This window comes from Pleurodeles waltl, chromosome 7, assembly GCF_031143425.1.
Source record: "Pleurodeles waltl isolate 20211129_DDA chromosome 7, aPleWal1.hap1.20221129, whole genome shotgun sequence".
Classification (NCBI taxonomy): Eukaryota; Metazoa; Chordata; class Amphibia; order Caudata; family Salamandridae; genus Pleurodeles; species Pleurodeles waltl.
The window spans coordinates 862,043,079-862,062,724 of NC_090446.1; the positions used below are offsets into that span (position 1 = coordinate 862,043,079).

A 19,646-nucleotide genomic window follows, 5' to 3' on the forward strand; every position below is an offset into this window, starting at 1 on the left:
GGAGCAGACCAATGGCGACATGCGATAGTCCTATTCACAAGAGCCCCTGTGTTGGGTTTGGACCAAGTACCCAAAAGGACATCGGTAAGGGCTTCATTGAACGGTAAAATGGGGTTCACATGTGGAAGCCCATGGCTGAAGCACCTCTGTTAGGAGGTTGGACCTGACCTCTACAGTAGTAAGCTCTAAGCCAAGGACCTCGGCCACCCTACGGACCACCATACCATAAGTTGCTCCCTCCGCCATAGCCACGGTAGGAGGAGACAGCATGCCAGCATCTGGAGAAGTGACCAGTCCACTGGCGACACCCGTTTCTTGTGCCATGTCCAAAGATGGGTCATCCTGGTATTCATAAGGGTCCAGGGACCCCTCCAATCCCTCCCTCAATTCGTGCCTATAGGAAAAAGGGTCAGAATCTGACCTGGGGTGAATAGGCCCCATCGAAGACAAAAGCAGCGGCGGCCGGCGCTGCTCCGACTCGTCGGAGATAAGGATCAGGGCGACGTCGATTGTGGGCACTACCGACGTCAGGAGCATTGACAATCGACCCGGTGCTGGGGAAGGTCTCAATGGTGCGACCGGTGCTGGTGCGGATCTGGAGGGGACCTCAGTGGCCGAAGTCGAAGCCGCCGGCATGTAACCCGAAGGCCCCTCAACCGAACCCCTTGGGCCTGAAGGCACCGTATCTGGGTCGGTTCGCCCAAAGATGAGGCGCAGGGCCTCATAGAATTCCTTCAGTTGGGTGGAGGTCGCTCCGGCTCCTGGAAACTTGGGGAAGCGCTGAGCGGACCCAGACGCAGGCTCTGAGGACGGAGGCCTTGGGCATCGATGCTCCTCCAGAGTCTTCGATGACAACTTCTTACCTGCACCCGAAGATTTTGAGGATGATGAGTGGTGATGGCTCTGCGAACGGTCTCGAAACCTTCCTCTCGATCGAGACCGGGGCCTACGCGGAGTCCAGCGCCGGGCCGCCATGAGTTTGAGGGACCGCTCCCTCAAGGCCTTCGGGTGCATGGCCCAGCACTAGGAGCACAACCTCGGGTTGTGGTCGCGCTCGAGACACCACAAACAAACCCGATGTGGATCAGTCACAGACATCATGCGGTGACAGTCCACACACGGCTTGAACCTGGTCTTCGGGGACACCCTCGACGCACCAAAAGCTCACTAGAAAAATCAACAAAATGGTCGGATTTGGTCAAAAAGAGACCAGGGTAGCTCTCTCCGGATCCGTGTGTGGGGCGGGAAGAAAAGAACTGACATCACTGCGCTGAGGCAGCGTTTATGTACTACTCCCAACATCATCACGGCAACTATGACGCCAACGACGCCCGCGGAGTCGACCGACGCCACCTACCGATGCTCAAGTGTATTGCTCAAAGAAAAATCTCCAGATCCAGTCTGACGCCTGGGGGAAATTCTAAGGTAAGAAATCTGCAACTAGAAGTCTCTATCAGATCTTCAAATTCACAAATGTACAAACAAAAAACTCAGTATCTAGAACACATTTAAAAATACAGATATCCTGTAAACCAGTTTTTCATCCTCTACATTTTACCATAAGAATCCATGTTTGAGGGGGAATAATTAAAGTATGTGAATATTTAAAAGATTCAATGTTAGAGAAGCTTATTTCACATTACATTAAACATTCAGCAAAATCCACAATAAATGATGGAAACATAAGTCCACCGCAGAAGAAGTCACCCACTGACAAGCCCTAAGTAAAAATCGTGCGGCCCATATCGTCAAAGTCTTTACTACATACACACAAACAAAAAAAATACATCATCTCCATTAAGGCCCTCTTCATCCAACCTTCTCCTTCCATGGCACTGCAATCCAGCTCCGTTCCATAGCTTAACCATTCTGAGGCTTAAGGAATTTGCACTCATAGTAAAATCTAGTAGGACTTCTGGATATCCTGTTGTTGCTTGCCTGCAGTACTTCAAGGACATTCTGTTCTGTACATTGTAAGCTTTTGCCTGCAAGAGAGGTCCTTAAAGTCCCTTTGCATTCCGGCCCATTCCTTAATGCCCACACGGCTTCCTACATAAAACTCCAACTGCTGAAACAAGGTATAGGTTCTTCAGACTTTTCAAATTTCAGACAGAATACTGGTACATGAATCTTAAGTTATTGTGGGAGGATCCTTCATGTACTAATCAACTTTTTTGAAGAAAAAATCTTATCTGACATCCTAACTAGGCACAGGTTTGAATGTAGCACACAAGCATTACTAGTTGCCATTTGTGGTAATCTTAAATCAACAGCTTACCAGAACTCATTTCCTGCAGTCCCGTTTGGCAAATGCAACATCTGATAAAGTTCACATTCCAACGTTACCATAGAGACTTAGAGAACTTGAAATAAAAGTGATTGTATTCAACTCTATCTCTTCATACCTCACACAGACATCAAATAGTCTCCTTTGCCATCCACTACAGTCTTTAACCTTCAGTATGAGCGCAGGTATAAGACAAGACTCCATAATAACTCTTTGATGAGTATTCCCACCATCAAAACTTTCAATCTTTCCTGATATACCTTCTCTGATGAAACATAGAACAGAGATCATCCTAAAACTATAAAAGCCTCTGGCATAGATGCTTGCACCCTAGGCACTTGTCTGCAAGCATCTGATCCATGGACATCACATGATCAACAAAAAAAACAAAAAAAGAAGAGCTTAGGAAAAATATCATCCTCACTTGTGAAAAATGCTTCACTTTCTACCCTCCGAACTCTTCCAGGAAGGTAAAGTGCCTTGGACTGATGATGGTGTCAAACCTCTCCCAATTCCTTATATGAACCAGGTAGTGACCAAACGTCTCTCCTTCACCCTTACCAGGGGCCTTTCACCAAGCCTAATCTACAATCATATCCCCACACCAGTATAATTTTATAAACCACACAAGTATAACACAATAGATCTCGGAAATAAAGATCTAATAACATTTGCTCTTTGCTGGATGCCTGTGGCCATGCATATCTCCTTCAACGCTCTGCTCATTACACGTTTATTTATTATACATCGTGCCATTCATAGTACAGGACTAATTTGTTTGCAACCGAATCTTCACAAGTACTCACCTAGAAGGCTGTACAGATCAAAAATAACAATTCAAAGGTTCACAATTTCCACACTGGTGAAACCTTTTTTCTTAAAAACTGCCAAACTCTAGAACAGTCTCCCACAACAAATGAGAAAACCACAAAAAAGATTCTATTCTATGGAACACAAAACAGAGCTTTGCTCATCATCTTCATATCCCCCCAGAAGCCATATGCTCTTCACTGTTCCACTTCCTGTGATCTGACAAAGAATACTTAAGGAACACACCATCTGCTGTAATGAAAATAAGTTTGATCCACCAAAGAAAATATGTACTTAAGTGGCATCTTATCACTCTTCCACTGCTATGCACATGCATGAGATCAATATCATGTCTGTAGCCACAAGACAGGAGCATCCACCCATTGTCATCACAAACGACACTTCACAAAAAGGTCAAGCTACAAGCAAACATGCACACAAAATAGGCTTGCTGGACACTTGACAAGGACCGTACACAACCTTGGGGCCCCATAATATAGTAGTCAGTTAGTTAAAAGCTTATATAGCGCGAACAGCTATCCACGTTCGGTGTTTTTCGGTGCTAGTAGCAACACAACTTTAGAAGTTACAGCCAAAAAAGGTCTTAGTTGTATTTTAACATAAGGTTACTGAAAAGGAAGTTCCAGGTTCACAAAGTACGAAGCACTGAGAAATGATGTATAACTGAGTAAGGGAAATAGGATAGAAGAGAGGCAGCGTAATGTAGAGTTTTTTTCAGGACAGTGGAAGCTGTGGTACATTGAGCCTGATCCTTAAGTAATAAAATGACAATTGTCATGTAGTAAGAACAGTCTTTATAATTTACTTTAGCAGTCGTGATTTGGATGATACACCAAGAAAAATAGTTTTCAGCAGGTGGTAAAACACAGTCATAGCTTGTGAGAGAGAGCGCATGTTCAAATCTCAAGTGTTTTGCCCACACAAGTATGTCACAGTCTGGGCAATGTGTGTATAGTTTAGAGAAATGGGATTATATACATATGGGCATCAGTTCCAAGGTTCATGGAACAGTTTGTGACGTTGATTTACTGCCCAAGAAAGGATGCCATGGGGTCATCCGGTCTCTGACGTTTCATTCGATATGCCTCCATCTCCTCCTCAGTGGGCTCTTTTGACTCGTATAGGCTGTTGTATGCCCTCTTCCGTTCATCCATTTGGAGGAGTTCTTGCACGTGCTTAAGTCGGGCCTCCTCAGCGTTCAGCGCCTAATGTCAAAAAGAACAACAAACAATTTAAAAACAGTAAAATGATTATAAATTCTGCAAATGTTTGAGATAATCTGAAACACCGTTTAAGCTTCCAATCAACAACAGGAACGGTCAATGATCTAACCAAATATTTTTATTGGAACATTATGCATGTCAGGCAGTATTTACAAATTTAAAGTAGATTGAATAAATAGTGGGTAATCTGCATTTTAGTTCAGCTTCAGGTTTGTTTTATTGCATGCAGTACACAAAAAGTCTTCTTTAGGCGGTGTGGTGCATACGGTATAATCTAATTTTACATGCCTAAAGCTAAAAAATAGTAGCCAGGAGAAATCCAAAGGGCTCTAATTTTTGCTTCTGAGACAATCCGTAACAACATTGGGAATTTACAAGGCAAAATGATTTACTGTTGAGAAATCAGTAATAGAAGGGTCCTGAGCAACTCGGAGGGATGGGATGAGATGGCAGCATCTTTGGCAGGTTTTAGATGTATGTTACCCAATAGATCAGCATGTCACATGGGGTGGTTGAACAGTAGTCTTATGCCGTTAGGACTAAAAGGCCAACTGAGGAGTCTTCCCTAACAATACAGAGTACTGCAGGCTTGGGTCAAAAGTGGAAAATAATAGTTGCACTGCTTTGGAAATAGGACATTTGAAATTGCAGACAACGGTTATGGGTTTTATTGCAAACCAGCATCAAAGGGCAAACAAGGAAGAGACTCCCAATATGGATTTCAACTGCTCTATGTGCAGATATTTCAAATCTTCAGGTTATTAATGGTAATTAACAATATTAGACTGAAACTTGCAATTTTCACTGATAGTTTACACCAAAGGGACAAATCAGGATGAAACTACTGGAAAAGTGCTGTTTATAACAGTTTCAGAGGTGGCAGCAATAATTGCTAGCACAAAATCCAAGAAGGCAGGGGACCCACCAAGGTCCTGTCTGGCCTACATATAGGGGACCAAGGTACATGAGCTTTGCTGTTCGCCTCAATCTCTAATACAACTTTGAACATCCAGACTTGATATATATATACATACACATATATACACACACACACATATATAAAACTTTGGGAGGTTCTAAAGTTTAGCTGGAGAGCAGCTCCAGTAAGGAGCACCCTGCAACACCAGCAACACTCTAGATTTGTTCACCTCAAATCTCTGGTTATCTTACAAAGTTTTTAAGCAAAGGAGGAGCTATCCATGCCGAGCTAGATAGGGACAAAGGCCCTCATTATGACTTTGTGGTCTTTTTAGTGGACCGCTGATGTCACGCCCAACATATGACTGCCATATTAAGGCTGCTGGGGGCTCACCGCCACTGGCGGTCGGCAGTCTAGTGGAGCTTGCTCCATCGCCACCGCCACGTCACCACAACAGTGGTGTGTTTTAGAGAGAGTGAATGGAGGGGAGTTGGGGGGGTGTTGTGTGTGTTTAGGTGCGTGTGTGTGTAAGTGTGTGTGCTTGTGTGAATATGTGTATGCAGGGGGTGGGGGAGTGTTGTGGCCATGTGTGTGTGTGAATGAGTGAGCGTGGATGTGTGTGTGCGTGCATGTATGTATGTGTGGTGTGTGCGTGGATCAGGGGTGCGGGGGGGTCATTACGGGGATCGGGGTGTCGCTGCTTGGGGGGGTGGAGGGCTCCTGATGTAGTCGGGGGCTCCTACGTGGTGGTGGTTGTCCTGTTGTGGCGAGTACTAGTATTCCTGTCGCCAGTATCCTTACTGCCAGGCAGTTCGTGGCAGGGCTGCTGCCACAGAGGATACTCATCATACTGCGGACGGTGTTAGGTGGACCGCCGCGCCGAAGGTGGTCAATTTTTGGCCAGGGGTCCCACACCCCTGGCGGTAGAGGCAGTGAACTGGCTGCTATGCAGTCAGTTCAGCGCAGTGGTCATAATTTGACAGTCCTGCACCGCCACGATGTTGACGGTCTGACTGCCACCGCCGGCGTGGCAGGACTGCCAGGGTCATTATGACCCCCAAAGTCTTTTGCCATTTGTACAGCTAAATCTTTTAAGCACAGGATTGACACAGTGTCATCCACACAGAACTGTAAAATGACAAAAGCCTTTCACCACTCCAGGCACAGCATTACAGCGGGGACTAGTAACGTACCATCCAAGCCAACTTGGAATGAGTAAAAGCAACCCCTGACGTGTTTCCCTCTCGTTAGACACAAGGGAGCACCCAGTATAAGTCAAAACAAAGCCCTTTCAGGGTTAGAGTGACGCATAAATTATGCAAAAAAAAAAAAAAAAAAAGAGAAAACTCTCAGTATCATTTATACTTTATGAACACCCTCAGTTCTAGGGCAATGCTCCATGGATGAACTGGTCAGGGATATCTGCCTACGCTTTCCCGCCTCTACCTTTCCTTCCGTTTCTGATTTGGAAACTCAGGCAAACATCCATCAAGTTGATACTGTGTCCGTTCCACAAGACACAGACCAGTGGTCACAATACGATGTGGACTCGTACATCGACACTGAGGCAGAAATCTATTCAGCCAGAACTTCCCCCCAGAGGATACTAACTCCTTTCAAGAGCTGATTGGGAGGGTGGCCACTTATCATAAGTCCTTTTTCCCAAAACTGCACAGTTGTTTCCCCAATTGACAAAACCTTTAGCACCCTCTGTAAGTCCCCGGTAAGTGGTAGCCCTGGTACCTAGGGTCTGGGGTACTAAAAAGGGTCCCCAAGGGCTGCAGCACAAATTGTGCCACCCTAAGATTCCCCTCACTAAGCACATGACAGGCTGCCATTGCAGGCTCCATGCAGACAAAAATGAAAACACGATATGGCACACGGTCTGTGTGCCATGCCCACTAACAAAGTATGCAATATATGTAAGTCACCCCAACATCAGGTCTTCCAGCTCTAAGGCTACCAAGAGAGCACTTTGGGATTGCTGGAGTAAGCCCCTGTCCACTTATAAAGGAACCCCTGGACTGTTTGCACAGTATAACTCATTTTGGTATACTATGTCAAGTGCCAGCTTCCTACACTGGGACGTTTGTGGTCTCTGGAATTTCTAAGCTACAGGAGGAGGTTCCGCGGTGCCCCCTCCAATATTCAAATAAAGCCTCGGGGAGGTGGAGGTCCCTGGGGCTCAAAAGGGCCCCCAGGAGATGGGCCCCATGTGCCCCCTTCCGTTTAAAAAAAAATGTGTTTTAATTACACATTCCTCCTGGACATGGCCCACCTGGGGGACTAAATTTTGAACCAGCGCAGGAGACTGCGCTTTTTTTTTTAAACATTTTTGCCGGAGTTGCTGAAACTCCTTTCAGCAGTTCAGGCTGCATTTGTTTTAAAGACTTTATGGAAAAATGCGTTTTGGGACCCCCTCTTTTTCTGGGGCCCGCTTAATGAATCCTCCTGAAAATTTCAAGCCAGCAGCTAAAGTGAGTAGCAAACTAGTTTTGAACATTTTGTGAAGATTTGTCAAACTGCACCAAAGTTATTGGCCCAAAAAAAAAAAAAAAAAAAAGTTCCTAACTAGAACTACTTACTGGCGACCACCACTAGGATGGATATATATATATAGGATATATACTAAGATTGACCTATCAAATGAATAAATGTATGTATCTCACAGCAACCCACTGACACACATTTGTTTTTCTGATTGTGTTTAAATAAAAAACATTTTCTTTTCCTCCTCCGAGAGTGCGGACCGATTTTTTGCTGGAATATCTGATTTGGTTCGTGTCCATCCAAGTTTTAAGGTCACGCACCCGCCTGCGAGTGCAGGAGCAATTTGGTGGATAGATATCTATGACCTAGTTTCGATAGGAAAAGCATGTTTTGTTTTGCAAAAAACTTTAATAAAACATAAAAATGATAGATGGGGTCAGGGTAGAGGTATCCTGACCCCATGGGACAGATGAAGGGGTCTCTAACGGACCTCTCATGGGCATAAAAGTGCACCAAAATGTTTTTTCCGTGGGGTGTGAAGATCCGTGGATCCTCTGTGGCACTCAGCACAGTCGTACCTTGTGAATCTGCGACACATCCAGATCACAATTAAAAAAAACATACACCCACTCACAAACTCTCACACCCACTCACACAGAGACAGCCACATACCCTCAAAACCACTCAAACCCACTCACAGCCATTCACACACACACATCCACTCACACACCTACAAAACCACTAACATACCCCATTTACACAATCACACACATCCAGTCACACACCCATATAGCTACTCACACACCCACTCACAGACCAAAAGCATGGGGTTCAGCTGCATGCAGGGGTTGACCACAGGGCCTGTACACAGCCTAAGGCCCTGTGCAGTGTGGGGCTGGTTGCATACATGAGGTTGGCAGCAGAGCCTGGCGGCAGTTGGGTTAACATATGATAATTAAATATCACTTTCCATTAAAAAAATCCTGGAAATTCCTTGAAAAAAAACAAAGCTACAGGGACGTTCCAGTTAGGAAATAGAATTTTTTTTAAACATAGAAATTCACAAAATAATAAGGTTTACAGGGAAGTTTTACTTAAGTTCAGATTTTACACACACAACCATAGAAAATTCAGCAGTTATTGTTATCTCAAGAAACCATAACTCATGCTCTAAGGTAACTCTAACTCACGCCCTCGCCATGCACTGCTGATTACCCCACATATTACATCAGTCATGCCATCGTCTATGAAATCACTGATAGTATGACTGCAACATTTGCAATAAAATTATTGATAGAAAACTGTGCAAGGCACGGGCGCAAGTTTTAGCTACCTTAGGGCACGATCTATAGTTATGAGGGAACCTAGGTTTGCTCTCGCTTGGCTGTAGCATTTTCAAATCATCCGCCAGCCAGGAGCAAACACAGTCTTCTTTCAGCAGGCAGGTACTTTGAAAATGCTCCTGCCCGCTGCAAGCACACTTTTGATCTTTCCCTGCCAGCACTGAAGCGGGCAGGAAAACAGATCAAAATACTGCTGCTGCCCAGCAGCATTAGTAGCTGCTCCCCCTTTGTGGGAGCACTGCCAGCTCCCACTGTATGCAGGAAGCCAGCTGGGTTGCTACAGAACGCCCAGCTTTAAAAAATGCAGGCCCTGGGGGATGTGGCCCCTGGGGCTAATAGCAGCTCGGGGATGGGAGTCATGTGACCCCCACTCCCATTTTTAAGTATGCCCTGGGGGTGGGCTCCTCAGGGACTTTAGAAGCTCAGGGAGAGGGGCTGCAAGGCCTCCCCCACATTTTGTAAATTTCAGCCCCAGGGTTGGGCTCCCTGGGCCTTCTCCATACAAACTAAATGATGAGGGCCCCAGGGGAAGGCATCCCAAGGGGCTGATAGCCCAGGGAGTGGGCCCTCTCCCCTTTTAATATATGGCTCACCCTCAGAACTCTCAATCCAATTATCTCTCAATTGCTTTGCTGGACAAGCGGGGAATATATATGGCAAAATATTGCTTAAACCGATTCCCATGTCGGCAGATGATAATAATATGGTAACCTGTGTACCTGCAGGATTCTGTAAAGACTTTGGAATTATCAAGCAGGTGTTTGGATTGCATATGGTCTATTGTCAGCTTTAAAATATGCCTCTATCTTTGACCTTTTTTTCCCTCAAGTCAGCCTTTGATACTGTTGATCTCGCAGTGCTTTGGGCCTGTTGAGACAACAGGGTTTGCAGAAATGGAAGATAATGGCAAATGGCATTGCAGTGATGGCATGAAAATACTCAAACAAATAGTTGGTATGGGAGGCTGGTCGAGTGGCACGTTTGCTTTTTAGTCTATTCATAATGATGTTACATGATGCCTTGATACCCTGAATTTGGATACACCCCTATTAAGTAAAGCAGAGATATCTCCGCTCTTATTTGCAACTGATACAGTCTTATTAAACCTAGGTGAGATGTTAATGCAACGTCTGCTTAGGGAGTTTGAGCTGTTTAGTGCAGAAAAGAACATGGTGATCAACATTAGTAATACAATGTACACGTTCATGAGTGCAAAAAAGGCATCTATAAATTCTTTTATCATAACAAGAAACTTAGCTCGAGGAGGTGGGTTACTTTGGTTACGTGGGCATTAGAATCGATAATGGCCTATTCTACGCCCCCACAAAAGAGTGAAGCAGTGAACACCGAGTCAAAATGTAGCTGTAGTGTTAAGGTGCAAGAATAAGCTAGGTCGTGACTCAGATAGCTGAGCAAAAGTGGTTGATGACACCATTAATGGGGCAGAGATCTTGGTGTACACCAAAACCATCGAAATTCAAAGGCAAGAAACTTGGCTACCTCAAGCTCTCTTCAGACTGGACCTCGGATTCCTATTAGCCGCACTGAGTCTTGAACTTGTCTTAAACTGTATATCTGACCTAACTGCACTGCAACCCATCACTTTGTGAATCAGGACACAGTTTAACCCTTATGCGGCCACTTATTGACACGTCCTTTGTGCTGCAACAGGCTTGAAACGCCTTAGGAGAATAAAGTAGTTAAACCATGTAGAGAAAATAGTGTTTTGGATTGGTTGTGGGTGGATCTATAGGTCAACCCCAAACCTGTGAACTAATCCAGTGCTGGAATGGTAAGCAGTAGTTATATGTGCAACAAGTTAGAACAGCTACATCAGAACATGAGGAAGACTCTTTGCTGTCAGGATATATAGCTGTGAAGACGTTCATGGGATTTCAACTGGACCGTAATGAGATTGCCCCCGATCTGCACCACACGTGGCACATCTGGATAAGGCTTGGTACACTCCCATTATGTGTTCAAGAAGCAACATGGAATCTGTAAGGGGAATGTGTGTTGGTGGGGGAGGCGGGTGGGAGTGGTTATAGAGTGCGCTGTCCAAAGAAATTTATGAAAAAGTAGGACTGGGTAAAATTTCTCCTTCACCAGCGTAATCTCACTTAATTTTGTATTACAAAATATGCTGTTATGCCATGTCACATAGTTACGGGGCATTGCAGCAGAAATGTAGCTCAATCGCATGGGAACCACACAAACAACCATAATGTGAGGGGCTGCTGTTTGAATGCTTTCGATTTTTTCAAATTTATTTTAGAAACAAAATACTGTTTTTGCATATTTGCACCTACTTTCCCTCAAATTCCGCAAATTCAAATGAAATGGATTTTGCACATCCCTACTACAAAGCCTGTGCTCTAATGTAATAACCACACTATAAAACGTGATCCTTTTCACACTTACTTCACTCTTTTCTATGCCCAAGAAGGTTACCAATCATATAATTTGAATTAGGAATTTTATGAACAGTCTAGGATGGTAAAATAAAAAATGTAAAACAGATCTCATAACACTGAGTCCCAAACTACAGAATTTTCACTCTGGTGTCAGAGATCATAGAGGCTAAAACAACAGGTTCTTCTAAGGTTAAATAAACCTACAGGTTCTGACAACAGACACATTACATAGATTGCAATGATTTTATGCTCTGAGTCATTGAAGAAAAGTGATATGCATAGGGATAATTAGCTTTGTGCACAGTTTTATTTCAGCAGCAGCGTTCTGGGAAGTTCCCAGTTTGCAGCCTTTGTGATGTAGTAAATCTTCCTGGTTTAACTTGAGCGTCGCACAAGCAAATGGATTACCACATTGTAAGATAACTTACACCTTCAGTTATGTTACAAAATGAATGCAAATTATTTTTCTGCTATTTATACATTGTGCTAAGCTTTTCCATACGGAATGTTTTGATTCAAATGTAGAAACCAGAAAATCGTGAGGATCTCCAGACATTTTTGTAAAATTTCCCAAAAAACACTTTTGCATCTTCACATACCCAAGAACATCTTGAAATAAGACTGTCAAAGAAGAAAATGTCTTTAACCATGAAATGATGCATAGTGTGAAAAATTCTCCAAATCAACAAATTACCACTCATATCAGCTTGAAATGTTTAGTAAATCCTTGAAGTAGAAAACTGAACTTCTCTGCAGAGGTACCCCCCACTTTTTCCCCCCTTTAGATCTACTAGATGCTGGTTTTCAACTCTAACAGTGCCCTAAGCCCTGCTAACCAGACCTCAGTGCTAGTGCCCTTTCCCTAATATAAGGTACTGTCGAATTGTAACCTTATGTCCATGAAATGTATCACCCCTCTAAGTCCCTTTGTAAATGGTATCCCTGGTACCTAGGGCATGGGTACTAAAGAGGGTCCCCAAGGGGTGCAGCATGTCATATGCCACCCTAAGGGACTCACAACAAATTACACAAAGACTGCCATCGCAGGCTGCGTGACATTGTGCAAGCCATGTTTGAAAACACAACAGGACACTCTTCACTGTGCCATGCCAAATACATTGCTCTATAGGTAAGTCACCCCTAAGGTAGGGGGCACTGTGTAGGAAGCTGGCCTGGAGTGTGGTGAGCACCTATGGCGTTATCACCTTATTTCGGGTCCAGGTATCCCCTATTAGTGAAGTGTAGGCAGTGTCTAGGAAGCCAGGGCTCTCTAGAGGTAGCTGTTGATGAGCAGCCAAGACTTATCTAGGAGACATGCAAAGCTTATGCAATACCACTGTGGACACGAAGCACTATCACACATTAAAAAACCACCCAGTGTTACAAAAAATAAAGGTACTTTATTAAGGTAACACAAATACTGGAATACTGAATAGGCAATCCCACAACTGGAGGTAAGTAAACACACTATTATATACACATTAGCAATCAGTAAAGAGTATAGAAAGCAATAAGCATTGGCAAAAGTATAGGTAAACAGTGAGGGCCCTAGGGGAGGGCCAAACCGTACACTAAAAAAGTGGAATGTGAAAGGCAGTCCCTCACCCAAAGAAGTGGAATCAGTAGAAGGGAGCTGGAGGAACTAGTAATCCCAAGAGGTGAGTACCACAGTGGCCCCCAGGGACCAGGAGAGCAGGGTCCGCAAAACCAACAAGAGGACTTTGGAAAAGGATTATGCAAGAACCAACCAAGACTGGAAGAACCCAAAGGTTGATATAGGAATTAGTGAGATCAACAAGTGTAATGTCGCAGCAGAAAATCAGGGGAAACCCACGGTACTTAAGGGGCAAGGAAAAAATGACACACCAGAATAGGGAATGAGTAAAAAACTGAGAAAGACATTGCATAAAGCCAGGAAAAAGCAAGGAATAAGCTCAGCAATATTAGAACTCCTAAATGTGAGGCAAAAGACAGAAAATATTGGTTAGATTACATCAGGAAAGGTTCTACAGGAGATAGAACAAATATAAACCCTTTCCAATTTTTCAAAGGCACAAGAAGAGCAATGAGGATAATGCTGGAAAGATCGTAGATGTAAAATCAACTAAGGGAACTAGTTTTGCCACGAATATAATGAAAGCAGAGCAATCTCCAATCACAATTCCCCCAACCGATGGGGATAACAGTCTCCAAACAGAGTCACCAAAGACAGCAGCAAGTTGAAGCTTCTAAGAGTATGGGAAACACAGGAAACCAAGGAATCAATTATCAACATCAGCAGATAAACAGCGAGGTGAACAACAAGGAAAGGATTTTGCAAGTCCCGGGTATAAATTACTACGTATCACAAGTACAAAGTGTAAATTGGGAAAGATATGGAGTGCTGACTACCGGATATGAAGATGAAGGAAGTATGAAACTGGGAAAAGGATTTGTGAGAAATGGTCAAAGGAGAAGCCCAACGGAAATGAAAGAACCGGAACTATAACACAGAATGCCCGAATGCATCAAATAAACACATTTTTACACCCATATATAAGTCTAGAGGCGCACAAGACATTTTGAACAGGGGTAACCCATTACATTCACTACATGCAATCTCATCATTGTAAAAAAAAAAAAAAAAAAAAAAGAAAAAAAAAAATCGTATGATATAGTTTCAATTGAATTTCTGACCCAAACAGAGGGGAGGGTGCAGGAAGCCACTATGGCTTCTTTTCAAAATAGTTTACTGGCTCAATCAGGGATGAGAGAAAAAGCTATTTTTGCAGCCTGGGGGATACAAATATAATTACTCCCACATCCCCACAAGACATATATCCTCAACCGTTTGCGATAGTAAAACCCAACAATTGGTTGGGGGGGCAATTATACTCCGTTCTTATAGACGCGAGAGGAAGGATAGAGAAGCCAGAGGAGAATCAACAACCACACAGCCTAGATAGAGGAAAAGGAAAGACCTATACTAGTAAATGTAGGTTGGATAACTGAGGCACTACACGGAAAATGTAGGACATGAACTAATGGGTATAATGAGGAAAATAGATGGCATAACGTTTTAGCCATTAGCTCATGGAACATCAACGGAGCCAGGAAGAAAGCTATAGCCTGGTTGCTAAAAGGAAGTCAAATAATATGCCTCCAGGAAACATGGGGGATGGAAGCGTTTGATCTAGTAGGGTATGCAGGACATTACAGACTGGCAATTAAAACAAAAAAACAGGGCAGACCAAAAGGAGGATTAGCAATTTTTATAGAAATAGTGCTAAGAATAGAAGCTGTCCAGGTACCCATAGTAAATAATAACATCCTGGTACTAAAATGGAATAACTGGATAGAAGATACAAACACTCCTTTATATATAATGAATGTGTATATGTGAAAAAATAAAGTCTACAATAGTTCTTGAACTATGTGAGGTTATAATGGGCGTGTTATAGGAACCACATTTACCAGACATAACAACAACAACAGGAGATTTTAATATGGATTTGATGCATATTTCTGAGCATCCAGCAGAGGATGTATGGTCAAATCCCCCCGAAAGGAATAGGGACCCCTTGAGAAGAACATATGATAAAAGGGCAAACTCCTTAATAAAGGACTTAAGAGTCCCTAGGTATGAGAACCCTAAATGGGAGACTTCAATCAGACACCCCACCGGAGTGGGCCTATTACTCCCCTACTGCATGTTTCATAATAGATTACACAATGGTAACGTTAACTCTTTGGGATAGGATAAAATCCTTTAGTATAAATAAAACATCAAGGAGTGATCATGGACAACAAAGATGTGTGCTTTCAGCACAAATACAGTATCACCAACAGGTAGGGAAGCTACTACAATAAACTATCGAAGGCTAATATGGTCGAGTGAAGTGAACACCCAAGTAAAGGAGATAGCTGAAAGTTTAATAAAAGAAACCGTAGTAAGTGGATAGGGCAATAAAGTCAAACAGTGGGGGAACTTCCTTAACAGAATAATAGAAAAAGGAGCTGCAAAGAGGTCCCTTAAGAGCCTTCGAGAATGGCTAATGGAGGTAAATCGGGGGAAGAATAAAACTATCCGCATCTGTTCAGAAGCTACAAAAAGAAAGGAAGAAACTGCAAAGGAAAATTAGGAAAGACCCACAAAATAGAGATCTACATCATACCTTCCGTAAAGTGAATAAGAGTTTGCAAAGACTGATATGGGATGAAAAATGGGAAAGAAACAATGATTTCTGGGCAAAGATGCTATATTTGGCAAAACACAAAAAATGCAAGGCAGTTCTGGAAAGCTGTAAATTGAATAAATCGCTCATAAAGACCAGTAGTTAATTCCAACATAACAGAACAGACATGGGTACATTTTTTAAATGCAATATTTAAACCATCATAAATTGGGCCTAGAGAGGAAAAGCCTATAATTGAGAACATCAGCAACGGGGGGTTAGAAACCAAAGACAGCATTATAGACAGCTTCCCGGAGAATCAAATAAGTAAAATAGTACTAAATTCCAGGGAGGATGGTGCTCCAGGACCAAATGGGGTTCCTCAAGCTCTGTATTCGTGAAATATAGCCTTATGGATACCAGTATTAGCTACAGTTTATGACTGTGTGCTACAACAACAGATAGTGCCAGATTCATGGCCGGGATCCATAATAAACCCCGAGCCTGAAGATCCCTTGGAGGAGCAGAAAACAAGCCTTGGTAGCTGCAAGAGTCATGGTGCACAGGGGTACTGTCCTACAAGGAGAGGCAAGGGCTTACCGTCTCCCAAGTTGGACAGCTGTTCGAGAGGACCAAGGGGACCATCCAGACCACCACCTTGAATGCAGGATCCATGCAGTCCCGGTGGAGAGCAGATCCATGCAGAACGCCGTCGCTGCAGTTAGTGCCTGCAAATGCAGGGGAGTGACTCCTTCACTCCAAGGTAGATTTGTTCTTACTTCTTCTGCAGTTGCTGAAAGGAGCCAGAGAAACAATGTTGCAGAGCGGAGTCGTCCCTGACGTTTCAAATTATCGGTTCCTGGAGGGTCCAATTGCAGTCCCAGTGGCCAGAAGATGAAGTAAACAATGAAGAGGAGTCCTGGTGGAATCTTGCATGTCAAATCTGAGGACCCATCAAAGAGGGAGACCCTAAATAGCCCATGAAGGGGGACTGGTCACCTAGCATATTGACCACTTACCAGGAGGGGTTTGTGATGTCACCCACTCTGCCCACCCTGGATTCAAGATGGCAGAATCGAGTAGCCACCTGGAGGAGCTCTGGGCACCATCCCTTGGGCGGTGATGGACAGGGGAGTGGTCACTCCCCATTTCTTTGTCCAGTTTCGCACCAGAGCAGGGACCGAGAGACCCTGGGCTGGTGCAAACTGGTTTATGAAAGGAGGGCACCAAATGTGCCCTTCAAAGCCCCTCCAAAAGCCTTCTATCACCTATTTCCAAAGGGAGAGGGTGTTGCCTCCCTCTCCCAGAGGAAATCCTTTGTTCTGCCTTCCTGGGCTTGAACAGGTCAAGCAGTAGGAGGGCTGAAACCTGTCTGTAGGATAGTAACAGCATGGGCTGCCCGGGAAAACCCTGAAAACTGGTAGGAGCAAAGCTGGGGGTCCCACAAGGGCCCCCGAGTGTATGGAATCACACAACCAATACTGGCAACAGTGTTGCGGTATGATTCCAACATGTTGGAAACCAAACATGCCCAGGTTTGGAGTTACCATTATGTAGCTGGACACAGTAAGTGACCTGTGTCCAGTACACAGGTTCAATGGCTTCCCCGCACGTAAGAAGCCCAGTGCAATGGAGCTCGAGCTGGTAGGGGCACCTCTGCTCATGGAGGGGTGCCCTCACACACAGGTACCTGCACCCTGCCCTCTGGGCTAGGAGGTCCTACAATTGGGGCGACTTGCAGTGACCTGTAGTGAAAAGGTGCATGCACCTTTTCACGCAGGCTGCAATGGCAGGCCTGCAGACACAAGCATGGGCTCCCATGGGTGGCAGAGTACATGCTGCAGCCCATGGGGAACCCCTGGTGTCCCAATGCCCTGGGTACTTAAAAACCATATACAAGGGACTTAGATGGAGGCACCAGTATGACAATTTTGGGGTGTGCGAAGTCCTAGGCAACCAAATTTACAGGGAGAGCGCACAACCACTGGGGTCCTGGTTAGCAGGATCCCAGTGAAAACAGTCAAAGCATACTGACAGCAGGCAAAAAGTCTGGATAAACATGCCAAAAAGAGAGTACTTTCCTACACTTTGTAGCACATGTGAGGACATATCTGCATGAGCAGGTATGCCCCTGTAATGTCTAGTACCACTGCTAGATATTACAAGTGAGCAGTGAAGTTACCTTAAGGTATGTACTGGGCACTGGTCAAAACGAGTTACCCGGGTACATATTGGCTTCACTGAAACAGATAGTGATTGGCATCAAACACTTCTTAATAAGCCCATACTGATGCCAGTAGTGGATGTATAATTACATGCGCCCAAAGGGCAGTTTAGAGGTGCCTCCCGAAATCCTACTAGTCCTCTAGTGTTCTAGCTGACTGGTGTGGAACAGCCTACCACCACAGACGAGTTTCTGACCACCTGGAGGTGACAGCTCACGCAGTCCAAGGTCAGAAACAACGCATGCTCTGGCAGGAGGTACCACCTCAACCAACAGGATGGCTAGTAAATCTGCATACCAAGACCAGGGACTTCAAAGTCCCTGCTGACTTTGATATGCGACCCTGACTTCCCCCAGTCCTCAGAGAGGCGACCCCCTGCCCAGGGGCCCCTTTGGCACCAGGACAGGTAGGAAATTAGCTAGTCAGGAGGTGTGTTACACTGTCAGGTTAGTCACACGGCTAGGGTGGGCTACCTGAAGTGGACACGAAATGACAGGAAAAGCAGAACTTCACCATCTTGTGTGTGGTAAAATTAGGAACTCTGGGACATGGTTAGGCCCATTGGCTACTACCTTACACTCCCCGTAATACTATTACGTAGTATTTAGGTGACCCCCTGACACCAGCAAAACAGACCAAGTCAAGACTGACTACTGGGAACCGAGGAAGAAAGAAGGGGGACCAAGCAAGCGAGAACTGAAGACACGCACCAAAGATTTGTGACAAACCCTGCCAGTCTGCTTGCACTTCGACAATTGTGGAATCCACTTCACAAAGAACTGGACAACCTCCCCAAACCCTTGGTGGACTGCCTAGCATCTTAACAACCGAGAAAGAGATCCCTTAGAGCAAAGGAGCTGCTTTCCTGCATCTGCATGCACTGTTCCCAAAGTCCTGTACTCTGTCCCATCAGCCACCTGGCCCACCGGGGGAACAAAGAGCCAGGAGAAGATTGTTTGAAGTTTAGGAGGTCAATCCTGCCACTTCGATGCAGTCCCAAAACGCTGACCACTCCTGAAGCCTCCCTGCATCTATACCCAGGTTATCGGACACCTTGCAGCAACCAAGTCTTGTTGGTGGTCCAATCTGGACTCCAACAGCACAAAGACAGGCCTACCATCAAGGGATGTCAGGAGTCACAAGGCTAGCATCGAGACTGTCCCTGCTGTCCTGTTTTCCCCATCACTAGGTCACCAATGCAAGACCTGTGGCCGCCGCGTCCTGACACCAAACAACACCTCTGCACCCGGGCCCCACACCCCGAGTCCAAGTGAACCAACTGCCCCAACAGGGTCCAGAGACCCTCCAGAGCTGAGGCAGTCCCTCCCTGCAGCCTCTTTGTACAGGAAACAGAGAACCGCAAGGACCTTCTGCAGCGTGCCACCGCTGAACAAAGCACCACTGCACACTAGCCCCAATATCAGTTAACCAACAGTGTCCCTGAGTATCAGAGACCCTCGAGACCTGTGCCACCCTGTGGGTTCAACTGGACTGCAGCCCCTCCCCCTCTCCCTTCCCGACCCACTTTCAGCCTCTTTTCAACAGGACTATTTGCCATTGACTTAAACGGGACACCCAATGGCGAAAAAGCCCCTTTTCACCCAGACACCCCAGAACTGACTGAAGTGACCTGTTGGTGTTGCCTTGCACCTTGACCACCACTCACCTTGAGTCTGGGAAGACAGCCCTATAAGTATGCAGAATATGTTTTGTTTTTTCCCCATAGGATTACATTCCCACACTAATCTGCAAATACAGTG

At 44.9% G+C, this 19,646-nt stretch overlaps 1 protein-coding gene across 3 annotated transcripts in view; it reads right to left on the bottom strand.

The window, feature by feature from the left end:
• Positions 1 to 3,895: 3,895 nt before the first annotated feature.
• SLU7 (SLU7 homolog, splicing factor) overlaps positions 3,896 to 19,646 on the bottom strand; it is a 225,456-nt gene continuing 209,705 nt past the window's right edge. For all 3 annotated transcript variants that reach the window (XM_069199379.1, XM_069199377.1, XM_069199380.1), the window contains exon 16: positions 3,896 to 4,323. In XM_069199379.1, coding sequence (XP_069055480.1) covers positions 4,144 to 4,323 — 180 coding nt within the window. In that variant the 3' untranslated portion in view covers positions 3,896 to 4,143. The remainder of the gene's footprint in view (positions 4,324 to 19,646) is intronic.